General features: G+C 51.6%; 1 protein-coding gene across 1 annotated transcript in view; it reads left to right on the top strand.

Moving 5' to 3' along the window:
- Positions 1–16,936: 16,936 nt before the first annotated feature.
- The window catches only part of abhd17c (abhydrolase domain containing 17C, depalmitoylase), a 75,150-nt gene continuing 73,948 nt past the window's right edge, over positions 16,937–18,138 (top strand). Inside the window, exon 1 of the mRNA XM_038812968.1 lies at positions 16,937–17,497. Within this exon, the coding sequence (XP_038668896.1) occupies positions 16,968–17,497 (530 nt within the window). The 5' untranslated portion in view covers positions 16,937–16,967. The remainder of the gene's footprint in view (positions 17,498–18,138) is intronic.

Raw genomic sequence — 18,138 nt, 5'->3', positions numbered from 1 at the left:
ATGACTTCCGGTGGCGGCGATGATCAGCTAAGCCGCACGTTTGGCGGCTCCCGCGGAGAACGGACTTTGGGGCTCTTTTCAGGGCCCCCAACGGAGCTGCAGCGGCGAACCCTAACGGGGGAAGAAGGCAGGAGATGACCCCGACGGTCCCATGGTCCGGACCAGGAGCGGGGCAGGAAGAAACCCGAGGAAAGTGCCTCTGAAAAAACGGGGGCAGGAAGAAAAAATGGCGGCCAGCGAAGGCCTCGAGGAGCTGAGGAAGTGGGTCCAGGAGCAGCAGGCAATTCTGCTGCGCTGCTTCCAGGAGCTGAAGTTGGAGCTGCTGGAGTCCCTGAAGGTAACCAACAGGGAACTGATGGAGACCCAGACAGCCCAGGGGGCTGCGATCCGGGAGCTGCAGCAGCAGGCCTCCGAAAGGGAGGACGAGATCGTGGCCGTGGCGGGGAAGGTGGAGATGCACGAGGCGCTCCATAAAAGATGGCAGGAGCGGTTCGAGGAGCTGGACAACCGGTCGAGGAGGAAGAATTTGCGGATCCTGGGCCTCACGGAGGGGCTGGATGTGTCGGACCCAGCGGCCTATATGGTGATCATGTTAAACACGCTGATGGGGGCTGGGTCCTTCCAGGGGCCCCTGGAGTTAGAGGGGGCCCACAGAATTCTGGCTAGGAGGCCCAAGCCGAACGAGCCGCCGCGGGCGGTGTTGGTGAGGTTTCATCGCTTCGTGGATCGTGAGTGTGTGCTCCGGTGGGCCAAGAAGGAGCGGAGCAGCAAGTGGGAGAACACGGAGGTGCGGATCTTCCAGGACTGGAGTGCGGAGGTGGCGAGGCGGAGGGCCGGGTTTAACCGGATGAAGGCGGTGCTCCACAGACGGAGTGTGAAGTTCGGCATGTTGCAGCCGGCGCGTCTGTGGGTCACCTATAAGGATCGGCACCACTATTTTGAGTCCCCGGAGGAGGCGTGGGCCTTTGTGCAGGCCGAGAAATTGGACTCAAACTGAGGGTCTAGGATGGGGGATGTTGTATAATATTGTGATTGTATTTGCCTTTGCTTGGTTTAGCGTAAGAATGTCGTACTGTTTTTTCTATAGGGGTTGTTAAGCATGGGTCGGGTGGATGGGTTCGGCAGAGGGGTAAACGGGAGTTCGGGGAGCTGGTGGGGGGGACTGACAATGGGAGTGGCCCTGGAGGAGGCAGGGCGAAAGCGCGGGCTTTCTGCGGGTTTCCCGCGCTGTGAGATGATGGGGGCGGGGCCGGGGCTGAGAAGCGCGGGTCGTTGCTGGTTGTTTTCTTTTCCCACGCAAGAGCAGTCGGAGGGTGGACCCGTTGACGGGCACAATGGAGAGGGGCAGTCCCACGTTGGGAGGAGCCGAAGGTAGGGCGGGAGTCGCCGGGGTCAGCAGAGGTTAGCTGGCTCACGGGAGTGCAGTGGAGGAAGGGGCGCGGCTAGGACGGGTCCTAGCCTTGGGGGGGGGGGGGGGGGGGGGGGGGTGAGGGGTGGGGGGGGGGGGGGGGGGGTACCGGGTTGCTGCTGAAATGGTCAGGAAGGAGCCGGAGGGCGCAGGGGGTGCTGGAGGGGGGTGGGGGGGAAGTTGCCACCATGGGAAACTGGCAGAGCGAGGGATGCTGGCCGAGGGTGGGCAAAGGATGGGGTATGGCTAATCGGCAGAAAAAGGGGGCAGGGAGCCCTCGGATCCGGCTGATAACTTGGAATGTGAGGGGGCTGAATGGGCCGGTCAAACGGGCCCGAGTATTTGCGCACCTGAAGGGACTGAAGGCGGATGTGGCCATGCTCCAGGAGACACACCTGAGAGTGGTGGACCAGGTCCGGCTGAGGAACGGGTGGGTGGGCCAAGTATTCCACTCAGGGCTAGATGAGAAGAGTAAGGGGGTGGCGATCCTGGTGGGGAAGGTGTCGTTTGAGGCGTTGTAGGTGGTGGCTGACAGTGGTGGGAGGCACGTGATGGTGAGTGGCAAGCTGCAGGGGGAGCGGGTGGTGTTGGTGAATATCTATGCCCCAAATTGGGACGATGCGGGGTTTATGCGGCGTATGTTGGGCCGCATTCCGGACCTGGAGGCGGGGGGCCTGATCATGGGGGGGGGGACTTTAACACAGTACTGGATCCCCCATTGGATCGATCCAAGTCCTGGACGGGTAGGAGGTCGGCGACGGCTAAGGTGCTGAGGGGATTCATGGACCAGATGGGGGGGGTGGACCCCTGGAGGTTTGCGAGGCCAAGGGCCAGGGAATACTCGTTTTTCTCCCATGTACATAAGGCCTACTCGAGGATTGATTTTTTTTGTCCTGAGCAGGGGGCTGGTGTCGAGGGTGGAGGATGTGGAATACTCCGCCATTGCCATTTCGGATCATGCCCCGCACTGGATGGACCTCGGGCTGGGGGAAGAGAGGGACCAACGTCCGCTCTGGCGCATGGAGGTGGGGCTGTTGGCAGATGAGGAGGTGGCCGGGAGGATTCGGGGGTGTATCGAGAGGTACCTCGAGGCCAATGATAACAGGGAGGTTCGAGTGGGGATGGTCTGGGAGGCATTGAAGGCGGTGATGAGGGGGGAATTGATCTCCATCCGAACCCATAGGGAGAGGGGGGAGCAGAGGGAGAGGGAGAGACTGATAGGGGAGATGGTGCAGGTGGATAGGAGATATGCGGAGGCCCCAGAGGAGGGATTGCTGGGGGAGAGGCGTAGCCTTCAGGCCAGATTTGACCTACTGACGACCAGAAAGGCGGAAGCTCAGTGGAGGAAAGCACAGGGGGCGGTGTATGAATACGGGGAGAAGGCGAGCAGGATGCTGGCGCACCAGCTCCGGAAGCGAGACGCGGACAGGGAGATTGGGGGAGTGATGGATAGAGCGGGGAAGGTGGTGCGGAGGGGGGTAGATGTCAATGGGGTCTTCAGGGACTTCTATGGGGAACTGTACCGGTCTGAACCCCCGGTGGAGGGGGGGTGGAATGGGGCGCTTCTTGGACAAACTGCGATTCCCGAGGGTGGAAGAGGAGCAGGTGGAGGGACTAGGGGCGCCGATCGAGTTGGAGGAGGTGGTCAAAGGGATAGGGAGCATGCAGTCGGGGAAGGCGCCGGGGCCGGACGGGTTTCCGGCGGAATTCTATAAAACGTATTTGGACCTGTTGGGCCCCCTGTTGGTCCGGACCTTTAACGAGGCAAGGGAGGGGGGGGGGGGGCTCTGCCCCCAACTATGTCACGGGCGCTGATTTCCTTGATCCTGAAGCGGGACAAGGACCCTCGGCAGTGTGGATCATATAGGCCGATTTCGCTGCTGAACGCCGATGCTAAGCTGCTGGCAAAGATCCTGGCCACTAGAATAAAGGATTGTGTGCCTGGGGTCATTCATGAGGACCAGACTCATTCATTCATGAGGACCAGAAGGGAAGGCAGCTGAACACAAACGTACGAAGGCTCCTCAATGTCATTATGATGCCGGCTGTGGAAGGGGAGGCGGAGATAGTGGTGGCATTAGATGCGGAGAAGGCCTTCAATAGGGTTGAGTGGGAGTATTTGTGGGAGGTGTGGAGAGGTTTGGGTTTGGGGAGGGGTTTATCCGGTGGGTGAGGCTGCTCTACGAGGCCCCGATGGCGAGTGTAGCCACAAATAGGAGGAGGTCGGAGTACTTTCGGCTGTACCGGGGGACGAGACAAGGGTGCCCCCTGTCCCCCTTGCTCTTCGCGTTGGCAATTGAGCCCCTGGCCATGGCATTGAGGGAGTCAGGGAACTGGAGGGGCCTGGTGCAGTGCGGGGAGAAGCATCGAGTGTCGCTGTACGCAGACGACCTGTTGCTGTATGTGGCGGACCCGGTGGGGGGGATGCTGGAGGTGATGAGGATTCTTAGGGAATTCGGGTGTTTCTCGGGGTATAAGTTGAACCTGGGCAAGAGTGAGGTGTTTGTGGTACATCCGGGGGATCAAGAGGAGGGGATTGGTAGGCTCCCATTGAAGCAGGCAGGGAAGAGCTTCAGGTACCTAGGGGTCCAGGTGGCGGGGAGCTGGGGGGCCCTGCACAAGCTCAACCTCACAAGGTTGGTGGAGCAGATGGAGGAGGAGTTTAAGAGGTGGGATATGTTACCGCTGTCACTGGCGGGGAGGGTGCAGTCCGTTAAGATGACGGTGCTCCCGAGGTTTTTGTTCCTGTTCAGGTGCCCCCCCATCCTTATCCCGAAGGCCTTTTTTAGGAGGGTCAACAGGAGTATCACGGGATTTGTGTGTGGGAGCATGGGACTCCGAGGGTTCGAAGTGTGTTCCTGGAACGAGGCAGGGATTGGGGGGGGGGGGGGGGGGGGGGGGGCTGGCGTTGCCCAACCTCTGTGGGTACTATTGGGCTGCCAACGCAGCGATGGTGCGTAAGTGGGGAATGGACGAGGAAGGGGCAGCATGGATGAGGATGGAGGCGGCGTCTTGTGTGGGCACGAGCGTGGAGGCACTAGTAACGGCGCCGTTGCCGCTCCCTCCAACGAGGTATACAACGAGCCCGGTGGGGGCGGCTACCCTCAAAATTTGGGGACAATGGAGACGGCACAGGGGAGAAATGGGGGCTCGATGGAGGCCCCGATACGGGGGAACCATCGGTTTGTTCCAGGGAGCATTGATGGCGGATTTCTGGGCTGGCACAGGGCAGGGGTTAGGAGGCTGATGGACCTGTTTGTGGAGGGGAGGTTCGCGAGTTTGGGGGAGTTAGAGGGGAAGTTTCGGCTCCCCCCGGGGAACATGTTTCGGTACATGCAGGTTAGGGCGTTTGCCAGGCGGCAGATGGAGGGGTTCCCCTTGTTGCCCCCATGTGGGGTACGGGACAGGGTGCTCTCGGGGGTGTGGGTCGGAGGAGGGAGGATTTCGGACATATACCAGGTAATGCAGGAGGTAGACGAGGCCTCGGTGGAGGAACTGAAGGGTAAATGGGAAGAGGAGCTGGGTGAGGAGATTGAGGAGGGGATGTGGGCGGATGCCCTGGAGAGAGTGAATTCCTCCTCTTCCTGTGCGAGGCTTAGCCTCATACAGTTCAAGGTGCTGCATAGGGCCCACATGACTGGGACGAGGACGAGTAGGTTTTTCGGGGGCGAGGACAGGTGTGCCAGGTGCTCAGGGAGCCCAGCGAACCACGCCCATATGTTTTGTGCATGCCCAGCTTTGGGGGAGTTTTGGAAGGGGGTAGCAAGGACGGTGTCGAGGGCGGTGGGATCCAGGGTCGAGCCAGGCTGGGGACTCGCAATCTTTGAGGTTGCAGTGGAGCCGGGAGTGCAGGAGGCGATAGAAGCCGGTGTTCTGGCCTTTGCGTCCCTAGTAGCCCGGCGGAGGATCTTGCTCCAATGGAAGGATGCGAGGCCCCCAAGCGTGGAGGCCTGGATCTCTGATATGGCGGGGTTCATTAAATTGGAGAAGGTGAAATTTGCCCTGAGGGGATCAGTACAAGGGTTTTTCAGGCGGTGGCAGCCTTTTCTGGACTTCCTGGCGGAACGGTAGGGAAATAGGCCGACAGCAGCAGCAACCCGGGGGGGGGGGGGGGGGGGTAAGGATTGGGGGGAGGGAGAACTGTGCACATGGGTTTGTGGAGGGTGCTATCTCTTTCCCTTTCGTTGTCTGGGTGCTCTTTTGTTTTTGTTTTTTTTTGTTTTTGCTCTTTCCTTTTGTTTGAAGTTGCTCTTGAAGCGGGGGGGGGGGGGGGGGGTATTGTTCATGGGGTGTTACCGTGGTTGTTTGTTAATAGAGTTAAGATGTTTATATTTTGTATTTTGTAAAAATTTCAATAAAAATTCTTTTTTTTTAAAAAGGAAGCTACTGATAATCCAGGTATTGCCCCCTGGTCAATTGTAGGGACAATTGTACTGCACTGGACAATTGTACTGGTAGGGATCTGCGGATAGTGTACATATTGTTCTTGTAAATAAATTTAGTTTCCTATTTTACAGGAAGTAATTGTTGCATCATGTCGTATTCACCCACAATCTGTGAGTTTCTGGCCCAGGTTTTCCTAAGGAATTGGGAGGGAAGTTTAATTTTTCGATGGGCAATCCTTCTGTGTCCGGAACGCTCCGAAAATGTCTCCAGCTCTGAGAGTCAGAGACATTGGAGGGTTCCAACTCATTTACCTTAATAATTCCCCAAGAAATGTTAGACAGGGAAAAATCTTATCCAACTCTTGGGTAATTATACAACTTGGAGCTCGAGTAGCGGCTGGAGTCACTGTGAATGGTGGCTTTCTGGATTACGTTGCACTACTGTGGCCTGTTCTTCCTTTCGGGAATCTGTACAAAAGTAGAGATTCAGTGCAATTAAGCATGAAAGGACAGACTTTTGGGATTGTCAAGCCATTCTTCCACTTCCTGGATCAGTTGCAAGGTGCTGCACAATATACTCACAAATGTTTTCATAAAAACACTGGTAATCTCCTGTGCACTGCACAACCTTGTGAAAAGAAAGTAAATTGATATATTTGCCCATCAAAGATATCTAGCTGAGTGGCAGGACTTTGCATTGCAGAAGGCCCAATAACATGGATAAGAAACTGCTTAGGAGATAGGAGGCTGAACATGATGGGCTGTAACATCCGGGCTCCCCAGCATTAGATTTGGGGGGCATCCCAAAGATGAATTGGGGAATTCCTCTCGCACATTCCCAGGCAAGCTTTGCACCGCTATTGCCCCCTGGTCAATTGTAGGGACAATTGTACTGCACTGGACAATTGTACTGGTAGGGATCTGCGGATAGTGTACATATTGTTCTTGTAAATAAATTTAGTTTCCTATTTTACTTGGTGTGGACTCCCCGTGTCCTTATTAAAGTGACTTCAAGGGAAATTGGAAGTGGCTAAATGCTGGCCTTGCCAGGGGTCCCATGAAAGAAATAAAACATGCTTTTCAAGCAAAGGAATGATGCAGTAATCAGCTGCTAATGAAGCACCATCTAATCTTTAATAGCCACAATCTAGGTGCAGGGCTGTTTCACAATTGGTCTGAAATTTATGTCTGCACCTAAATTCCATTGTGGTCTGGCACTTGTAAACTCTGTCTATTTATCTCTGTCAAAGGCTGCAGATGGGGTCCCCCAGCAATTTTCTAACTTCTTCTCCCTTTTAATTGTCTCTCTCCTGCTAAGTTCCATTTAAGCGCAATTCTCCTCCCCAGCCAATAATATTCCTGGATGTATCTCGAGTTTCCACCTGCAATTGTGAATATCTGTACAAATGTGCGTAGATCTGAGAATTTAGTGTTGAATGAACTTGGAAATTAGGATGGTGATGTTGGGAAACTGAGAGAAGGGTGAAAATTGGAAGCAAAGTTGATGAGGTTTTCCAATTCAGGGAGAGAGCAAGACATGGCACTAGTACATTCATCAAAGTAGCGGAAGAGTTGAGGGAGGGGGCTGTTACTCAATCTGGTTTTAGTTCTGTCTTTTGTAAAAAATCTCCAAGAACACAGATCAGAAAAAAAATCAAAACAAAATTCATGATGGGTGGCCACATATGAGTATGAAATTTCTGCCAAAGCTGGCAGAAGATGTACATCATTTAATATTCATAGTGCATTAAAAGTCTGATGGTCTTGGAAGAATCAGGTTATTCTTGGTAAGATGGATGTTTCAAAAATGTCAACTGTTAAATAAGAAATAGGAGCAGGAGATGATACAGCCCATCGGGCCTGCTCTGCCATTTGTTTCAGTCCCCTGTCCAGACCCCAATTTATATTAGGAAGCCTGACGAGACCCCAGCAACGTTTCTTTTTGCAAACTTTGCTCCAGGAGTGATTTCGCTGATACCCAGGGATTCCTTATACTAAAGCAAACGTCATTATTAACACAGAATTTATCCCATTTACATCCAAGTAAAAAACACTTTCTCATTAGCTGGTAACCCGTTTGAAAATAAAAGTTTTGAGCTTACTTTCCCACCGACTTCTAAACTTTCAATTAAGCCAAATCCACACACACAGGTCAAATGCCACTTGTTAATAAAGTTAACACTCAGTGGCTTACAGATTTATTCACAAAGCCCTTGGGAGAGAAGCTTTCAGAAGTCAGCCTAAGAAACACCTCCTTTCCTCAGAAACCAGGGCAGAACTCTGAAAATAAAAAAAAGAACAACAGACACAGGCCAGGGCTGAAAACAAAACTAAAAACAGACTCAGCTCCCCATATTAGTGACATTATAGCCTGCCTAGCTGTTATAACACCTTAATCACAGCTTTAGCAGACATATAACCTGGATACCTTAACCTAGGTTATCTGATTACCATTATTGCAATAGACACATAATATAATATATATAAACATTTCCTACATTCATCACACATTCGATACAACCAGGGCTTCACTTTCCCACCTGTTCCCCATATTTCTTGATTCCCCTAGAGACCAAAAATCTGTCTATCCCAGCCTATTGCTGCAGCATCCAGAACCTTCTGGGATAGAGAATTCCAAAGATTCATAACCCTTTGAGTGAAGCAATTTCTATATATCTTTGTTTACATTCCTCATGACTGGAAAGAAACTTTCTTCATACATATTCAAGTTTCCACATTTTCTTTAAATCAAGTGACAGTGTCATTAAACACTGTTACACTTCAATAAACATTGTCTCCTTTCATCAATATTTTAAAAATAATACACCAATTGTTTCGATGAAAATACAACAGTATTACAAAACTCATGATGACGTTTGTGGAAATTGCTTGTATGGATAGCTGGGTAACAATTTATATAACTAAATTCTTACAGAATTTATTTAAATTTAAATACTGAAAGGACAGATGTGTGCTCTGTTACAGGCATGGGATCCTCGTTGTCAAAATCCGTTCTCTAAATTGCATTTAGTGCTTTATGTTTAGGTGTTAAAGATGAAAATTTACCCTCCCATATCTGCAGCTGCCATTTTGACTTTCCCGATCACACTTTAAACAGAGGACACTCAGTAGCGTGCACTCTTCCACAATGCTCTATTAACTCACAATTATTACAATTATGTACCTCTTCCTTGTCTTGTTTACGCTCTGTAACTACAAGCTGAAAAATGTATGTTTCTATTAAGAGTTTCCATCTCATTGAGGTGGCTTTAGGCCCATCCACATCAGTGACAGACCTTAACATGAAGGAATTGCTTGATATTTGGGGTGAGATGCATTAAGTACAGCAATCAACTACTGAGCCACAGTTGCAGATGGAAAATGTGTTTCCAAGCTGAAGAGGAGCTGGACAGGCTGATTTGCACTGCACTGCTCTGAATGTAAGGGCATGTGGAACTCAAGTATCTGCAGTCAACCAGACAGAATTGGCTTAATGGCCTGGATTTTCAAAGTACGTTAGCACTGCTAAATCTAGAGAATGTGAAAGCTGAGAAATGAAATGAGAGAGCCATTGACGCAGCTTTTCAGAAGTTTCCTGTGTTGAAATAATTATCCTTGACTGGTCTTTGGTGGGTACATTTAGCAATTAGTAGTCACATGTGGCCTGTCGAGCCTCCTGCACCATTCAATAAGATCATGGCTGATCTCAACTCCACTTTGCCGCCCACTCCCAATTTCCCTCAATTCCCAGAGACCAAAAGTCTGTCTATCCCAGCCTGAAACATATTCAAAAAATGGAGCATCCACAACCGTCTGGGGTAGAGGATTCCGAAGATTTACATCCTTTTGAGTAAAGTTATTTTTACTCAATGTCTACCCTATCAAGCCCCCTCTTTGCTCTTGAGCCTGTTCTGCTATTCATAAGATCATGGCTGATACTCCGCACCAACTCCATCTTCCTGTTCCCGTGTCCCTTAGAGCTTGAATATCTATTAATCTCAGTTTGGCCTTTGGAATATTAAATTCGAAAGATTCAAACCCTATGGGTCAGGGGTTCCCAGTCCATGGGTTGCGACCCTGCAGATGAAATTTTGGGGTTATGAGCTCTGAGGTTGAAATGACAGTCATGAAGACTCTGTTGGGACAGTTCTAGATCAGCTCAGATGTCTGATGATACACGCACCTGTTTTATTCGCAGTCCACACAGTTCACTGGAAGGGGGAAAACAGTGAACAAGTCTCGTACCAGCAACCTCAGTGTGTACTAAATAGTGACGGTTACTAACCTGTTCAACAACTGAATACCACCAACACCCACACACAGACACACCCGACTCCCTCCCGCCCCCTACCCACTATCGGCTCAACAACTGTCGCACCAAGTGAAACATTAACACTGGAAAAAAGCTTGGGAAATACTGCTCTGGGAAAAAAAAATTGTTCTCATCTCAATCCTAAATGGTCAAATCTTATCCTAAGACGACGATTCCTTGTTCTAAACTTGACAACCAAGGGAAACAGGCTGTCAGCATTCACCTTGTCAAGCCCTCAAGTTTCAATGAGATCACCTCTCAACCCTATATAGGCCCATTCCACTTAATCTCACCTCATTAGACAGTCCTCTCATCCCAGGAATCAACCTAATGAACCTCTGTTGCATTCCCTCTAAGTATGTCCTTCCTCAAGTGTGAAGAACACAACTGCACACAGTATTCCGGGTGTAGTTTCGGATTGCAGCAAGACATCCTCATTTTTGTACTCCAACGCCCTTGCAACAAAGACCAGTAGACCATTTGCCTTCCGCTCTACCGGCATGTCAACTTTCTGTGATACATGGACGAGGACACTCAAATCCTCCAAATACCAACATCTGTGATTTTCTCACCTTTGACAAAATATGCTTTTCCAATGTTCCTACTGAAGTGGACAATTTCCCACATCATATTCCACCTGCCACCTTCTTGGCCAATCACTTAATTGGTCTCTATCCCTTTACTCTATCCCTTGCAACTTACTTTCTCATCTATTTAGCATCATTGCCTGGCTTGTTATCATCAGCAAACTTGGACAAATGACATTTGGTCCCCTCATTCAAGTCATTGCTCTGGATTCTAAATAGCTGAAACCACAGCAATGATCCTTGTGCCACTCCATCAATTATATGCTAACATCCCCAAAATGACCCATTTATTCCAATCTCTATTTTCCGCCTGTTAGCCGATCCCACAATCTTATTGACCCTAATCCTGTATAACAACCTCACTTGTTGCACCTTATCAAATGCCTTCTAAATTTACAGTGAAGAGGTCAGCACATCAGACTACTCAAAGAAATAATTATGTCGAGCGAGGGACTCAAGAAAATCAATGCAAACAAGATAGCAATAATGGAGAAATTAATGACACTGAAAGTGATTAATTCCCAGGACTAGATGGTTTACATCCAAGGGTTTTAAGAGTGGGTGAGAACAAGATAAGTGCCTTAATTATAATCTTCTAAAATTCTCACGATTCTGGAACTATTCCATTAGATTGGAATTCGAAAACTGCAATTCATTCCACTATTTAAGAAATGTGCAGATCAGTTGTTAATTTTAACACTATTTTTTCTGTCAGCCAGTGGTATAAATGAATATGAGGCAAAATTGGACATATGGTGTTAGGTTGCAGTTTAGCCATGATATCATTAAATGATAACTAGCTTTAAGAGCACTACTCCTTTTTCAGATGAATGAAGAGGTAGGTTCCAGAAACATATATATATATATATATATATAGACAAAGTCAAAGATGCAGGAAGATACTTTGAATGCGAGCATTTGCAGGTAATTAAGTATTTACAGATCCAGAGAGAGGGGTAACCCCAGGTTAAAGAGGTGTGAATTGTCTCAAGCCAGGACAGTTGTAGGATTTTGCAAGCCCAGGCCAGATGGTGGGGGGTGAATGTAATGCGACATGAATCCAAGGTCCCGGTTGAGGCCGTACTCATGTGTACGGAACTTGGCTATAAGTTTTTGCTCGGCGATTCTGCGTTGTCGCGTGTCCTGAAGACCGCCTTGGAGAATGCTCACCCGAAGGTCAGAGCTTGAATGCCCTTGACTACTGAAGTGTTCCCCGACTGAAAGGGAACATTCCTACCTGGCAATTGTCGTGCAATGTCCGTTCATCCATTGTTGCAGCGTCTGCATGGTATCGCCAATGTAATACGCTTCGGAACATCCTTTCCTGCAACGTATGAGGTAGACAACGTTGGCCAAATCGCACGAGGATGTACCGTGTACCTGGTGGGTGGTGTTCTCACCTGTAATGGTGGTATCCATGTCGATGATCTGGCATGTCTTGCAGAGATTGCCATGGCAGGGTTATGTGGTGTCATGGTCGCTGTTCTGAAGGCTGGGTAGTTTTCTGAAAACAATGGTTTGTTTGAGGTTGCACGGTTGTTTGAAGGCAAGTAGTGGGGGTGTGGGGATGACATTGGCAAGATGTTTGTCTTCATCGATGACGTGTTAAAAGCTGTCTTCAACTACTTTTCAAGCTGCACTTACTCAGGCAAGTGGAGAATATTCCATCACATTCCTGACGTGTCTTGTAGATTGCGGATAGACTTCGTGGAGTCAAGGGTTACTATTTGAACATCATGGGGAGATGACTGGATTCACGCTTTTTAACGTCATTGCCTGGCACGTCTGTGGTGCAAATAATATCTGCCACTTACCAGCTCAAGCCAGAATGGTCTTCATGTCTTTCTATGCTTACCTAGATATAGTCAACCGATGTACCTGAGCAGACGGGTCGATGACCAAGAGTTACACCCAAAGTGTAGCTGACAGGGATGGAAACTAGAATTCAACTTCCTGAAAATATGGCAGAGACAGAAACCCTTCAATCAAAAATATATGAAATGCCGTAACCTCCAGGCCGATGGGTCAAGAGCTGAAAGGTGGGATTAGTCTGCACTATTCCTTATCCCGGCATACAAGCAGAAACTCAAGCGGGAGAATCCAGCTAAGAAGGTCATGCAGTGCTGGTCCCAGGAAACAGAAGAGCTCTTACGTAACTGCTTAGAGTCAGTGGACTGGTCCATATTTAAAAACTGAACGACCAACTTAAATGAGCATGCCACCACCGTCACAGACTTCATCAGCAAATCTGTGGACAACTGCATGCCAAAGAAAGCAGTATGTACGTTCCCCAACCGGAAACCATGGCTCAATCATGAGATTGACTCCCTACTAAAGGACAGGTCTGAGGCGTTCAAGTCAGATGAGGACCTACACAAGAAATCCAGGTACAATCTCCGCAAAGCCATCCAAGATGCCAAGAGAGAATGTCAAACCAAGCTAGAGTCACAGATTCTCGGCGGTTGTGGCAAAGACTAAACAACATAATGGGCTACAAAGCGAAGCCGAGCAGTATCTCCGGCAGCAGCGCACCCTCCCCATGAACTCAATGCATTCTATGCTCGGTTCGAACAGGTAACCAACAATCCGCTGTCGAGTGCCCCAGCAGCCCATAACTCACCCATGCCCATCATCACAGCTTCTGAAGTCAGATCGGCCTTCCTGAAAGTGAACCCTCGGAAGGTGACGGGGCAGGACCGGATCCCTGGTCATGCACTCAGAACCTGCGCGAACCAGCTGGCAGAGCTGTTCGCGGACATCTTTAACCTGTCCCTACTCCACTCCGAAGTCCGCATCTGCTTCAAGAAGACCACCATCATACCGGTGCCAAAAGAAGAACCAGGCAACGTGCCTCAATAACTACCATCCGGTGGCCCTGACTTCAGTCGTAATGAAATGCTTTGAGAGGTTGGTCATGAAGCGCATCACCTCCATACTCCCAGAACGCCTTGATCCACTGCAATTCGCATACCGCCGCAACCAGTCCACAGCAGACGCCATTTCCAAGGCCCTACACTCATGCCTAGAGCATCTCGACAACAAGGACTCCTACATCAGACTCCTATTTATTGACTACAGCTCCGCCTTCAACAGCATAATCCCAGCCAAGCTCATATCAAAGCTCCAAAACCTATGACTTGGCTCCCTACTCTGCAACTGGGTCCTTAACTTTCTGACCCACAGAACACAATCAGTAAGAATGAACAACACCTCCTCCACAATAGATCTCAACACCGGGCCCCCGGAAGACTGCGTACTTAGCCCCCTACTCTACTCACTGTACACACACGACTGTGTGGCAAGATTTGGTTCCAACTCCATCTACAAGTTTGCTGATGATACGACCATAGTGGGCCGCATCTCGAATAATGAGTCAGAATACAGGAGGGAGATAGCGAACCTAGCGGAGTGGTGTAGCGACAACAATCTATCCCTCAATGCCAGCAAAACTAAAGAACTGGTCATTGACTTCTGGAAGCAAAGTATTGTACACACCCCTGTCAGCATCAACGGGGCCGAGGTGGAGATGGTTAGCAGTGTCAAACCCCTAGGGGTGCACATCTCCAAAAATCAGTCCTGGTCCACCCACGTCGACACTACCACCAAGAAAGCACAACAGCACCTATACTTCATCAGAAAACTAAGGAAATTCGGCATGTTCACATTAACCCTTACCAACTTTTACAGATGCACCAGAGATAGCATCCTATCTGGCTGCATCACAGCCTGCTATGGTAACTACTCGGCCCAGGACCACAAGAAACGGCAGAGTCATGAACACAGCCAGTCCATCGCACAAACCTGCCTGCCATCCATTGACTCCATCTACACCTCCTGCTGTCTGGGGAAAGTGGGCAGCATAATCAAAGACCCCTCCCACCCGGCTTACTCACTCTTCCAACTTCTTTCATCGGGCAGGAGATACAGAAGTCTGACAACACACACAGACTCAAAAACAGCTTCTTCCCCACTGTTACCAGACTCCTAAATGGCCCTCTTATGGACTGACTTCATTAACACTACACCCCTGTATGCTTCATCCGATGCTTATGTAGTTACATTGTATACCTTGTGTTGCCCTATTATGTATTTTCTTTTATTCCCTTTTCTACCCATGTACTTAATGATCTGTTGAGCTGCTCACAGAATACTTTTCACTGTACCTCGGTACAAGTGACAATAAACAAATCCAATCCTTCTCAGTGGCATAAGTGAGTCATATGATCTCCTTCTGTGATGTAAACTGTTTGATGAAACTTTATATCTCAACCCACATCAGTAAAACATATCTCATTATTTTGTCACTGCTCTTTGTGAACTTGCTGTGTGTAAATTTCCTGCATTACAATGGCAACTGCACCTCAAAAGTACTTCAACGCAAAAGCAAATTACAGGAGACGCTGGAAATCTGACATACAAGTCCTGCTGAAAGGTGATGACCTAAAACGTTAACTCTGTTTCTCTCCCCACAGATGCAGCCAGACCTGCTGAGTATTTCCAGCATTTTCTGCTTTTACCTCATGTGCACTTTGGGACATCCTGAGGGCGTCAAAGACGCTTTACAAATGTAATTGTTTTCATTTTTTGGGTGATACTCTCCTGCCTCACATCCACCTGTCTTGGTGCTGGGTGATACTGACCCCCCCGTAACCCGGAAGTGCTGGTTGGCCGGGCAGGAAGGAGAAGCTTCACCAATGGCTGCCATTGTTTTTCCAGTTCAGCAGCGCCTTCACGTCCCTCGAAGCTAATTCCGATAATTTACCCGTTGTTACTGTACAGAACAAACGGTAGCAAACCGCAACCTTTCACCGCGGTTGCCAACATGGGGTAGTTCGGCCAGTGACTGTTATCGGCAGCACATTCCCTCGGCCATCCCGTCCGCACGCTGGATCACGCCCACCCACAGGTTCCGCCCCCTCCCAACCCAGAACCTCGCCCCGCCCCCTCCCAACCCAGAACCTCGCCCCGCCCCCTCCCAACCCAGAACCTCGCCCCGCCCCCTCCCAACCCAGAACCTCGCCCCGCCCCCTCCCAACCCAGAACCTCGCCCCGCCCCCTCCCAACCCAGAACCTCGCCCCGCCCCCTCCCAACCCAGAACCTCGCCCCGCCCCCTCCCAACCCAGAACCTCGCCCCGCCCCCTCCCAACCCAGAACCTCGCCCCGCCCCCTCCCAACCCAGAACCTCGCCCCGCCCCCTCCCAACCCAGAACCTCGCCCCGCCCCCTTCCACTCGGTCCCGCCCCTTCCAATCGGTCCCGCCCACTGCGACCGGGTCGCCGCACTGGGACCACGCCCAAATACCTCTGAGTTCCGCCCCTTAGTTCGAGCCCCGCCTATTTCCCCGCCTCAAGGGCCACGCCTTTGCCCCACCCCCTTCAGGACCCCGCCCCTCCAGGACCCCGCCCCCTCCTGGCCCCCAGCACTGACCCCTCTTTGAGACCCCGCCCCTCAGGTCCCACCACTGCCCCCTCAACCCTGTCCCCTTATACCTGCACACACCTCTCCCCTACAGCCCCGCCTCTCACCTTCCCTCAAGTCGCGCTACTCCGCTCTCTGACCCTCCCCACCCTCAATCCGGCCCCTCACCTTCCCCCAGCCCCGCCACACCCTCAGTCCCGCCCCCGCCCTTGGTTCCCGAGCCCCGCCCCTCCCCCTCGGTTCCCAAGCCCCTCCCCTCCCCCTCGGTTCCCAAGCCCCTCCCCTCCCCCTCGGTTCCCAAGCCCCTCCCCTCCCCCTCGGTTCCCAAGCCCCTCCCCTCCCCCTCGGTTCCCAAGCCCCTCCCCTCCCCCTCGGTTCCCAAGCCCCTCCTCCTTAGTCCGGCCCCTCCCCCTCGGTTCCACTCGCCCCTCCTCCTTAGTCCGGCCCCTCCCCCTCGGTTCCACTCGCCCCTCACCTTCCCCCAGTCCCGCCCCACCCTCAGTCCGGCACCTCCCCACCCTCAGTCCGACACCTGTTTGCTACATTATCTCTCCCAATCCTGTCCCACCCCCTCGTTGCCCCGCCCCCATCCCCTTCATTGCCCCGCCCCCTCTCCCCCTCATTGCCCCGCCCCCCTCTCCCCCTCATTGCCCCGCCCCCCTCTCCCCCTCATTGCCCCGCCCCCCTCTCCCCCTCATTGCCCCGCCCCCCTCTCCCCTCATTGCCCCACCCCATGTCCCGCCCCCTCCGTCCCATCGCCCCTCCCCCTGTCCCGCCTCCCTCCCTCCCACCCCCATCCCCCTGCCCCACCCCCCCCAACCCCGCCCATCCGGCCGGTTTCCTGGTAACCGTGCCCATGCCGACTGCCGCCGCCGCCGCCGGGGAGCAGGCAGCCCGGCCGCCCTCCCCTCCCCCCAGGATGAATGGCTTCTCGCTCGGCGAGCTGTGCTGGCTCTTCTGCTGCCCGCCGTGCCCGAGCCGGATCGCGGCCAAGCTGGCCTTCCTGCCGCCCGAGCCCACCTACACGGTGCTGACGGAGGAGTCGAGCAGCCTGTGCACCCTGCACCTGTCCGAGCGGGCCGACTGGCAATTCTCGGAGCGGGAGCTCGAGCTGCTCGAGGTTTTCTTCGTCCACAGCGGCCGCGGCAGCCGCCTGGCCTGCATGTTCGCCCGCTGTGTGCCCGAGTGCCGCTACACCCTGCTCTTCTCCCACGGCAATGCCGTGGACCTGGGCCAGATGTGCAGCTTCTACATCGGCCTGGGCAACCGCATCAAGTGCAACATCTTCTCCTATGATTACTCAGGGTACGGGGCCAGTAGCGGAAAGCCGTCCGAGAGAAACCTTTACTCGGACATTGAGGCGGCGTGGACAGCCCTGAGGACAAGGTCAGTACAGCAGGGGGGCAGCCAGGGCTCTAGCCTCCATCGATTACAATGAAACATGACTGTGCCTCCCTCAGAGCACTGCATCCCTGAACTGGTGTCAAATTGGTGCTTGCCCGTTGTTTGGGGTTAAAGAGACAAGCATCCTCTCAGCTCATATTGATTTGTCCAAAGGCAAATCGGCTTTCTTTCAGGAAAGAACATCTTGAGATACAGTATGTGTGTAATTTTAGACATGGCATGTGGTTAAGTGTCAGCTTAGAAAGGAATAAAGGTGACTTTGGATTTATGGTCCCCAAAGCTCTTCACCACTGGAGCTTTCTCACCTCCTGTTCAGGCCTGTTGTGAACTGATTGATCGAGACTGATCAGCGTAATTAATGAAGAGCCCGTTCTAGTTCTATGAAGCGATGATCAGGATGGCAGTTTACATGGAGATTGGGATTTTGATTTTGCTTCAGCACTTCTTAGTTCCCTTTTCAGTTACATGTCCACAACACAGGTTCCCAGCATTCTCAGCTTGAATCAGAGGGTTGATGGTTCAAATCCTGTACCATCCCTCTGGAAAGGTATGTGTACATACATACATACATATACATATAAGCAGTACAGTGGGAGTGCTGCCTTGTCAGAAGTTCCATCTTT

Source organism: Scyliorhinus canicula, chromosome 12 (genome assembly GCF_902713615.1).
Source record: "Scyliorhinus canicula chromosome 12, sScyCan1.1, whole genome shotgun sequence".
In the NCBI taxonomy this organism is placed as follows: Eukaryota; Metazoa; Chordata; class Chondrichthyes; order Carcharhiniformes; family Scyliorhinidae; genus Scyliorhinus; species Scyliorhinus canicula.
The sequence above is the reverse complement of the archived record's forward strand: the minus strand, read 5'-3'. Positions and strand labels throughout refer to the sequence as shown.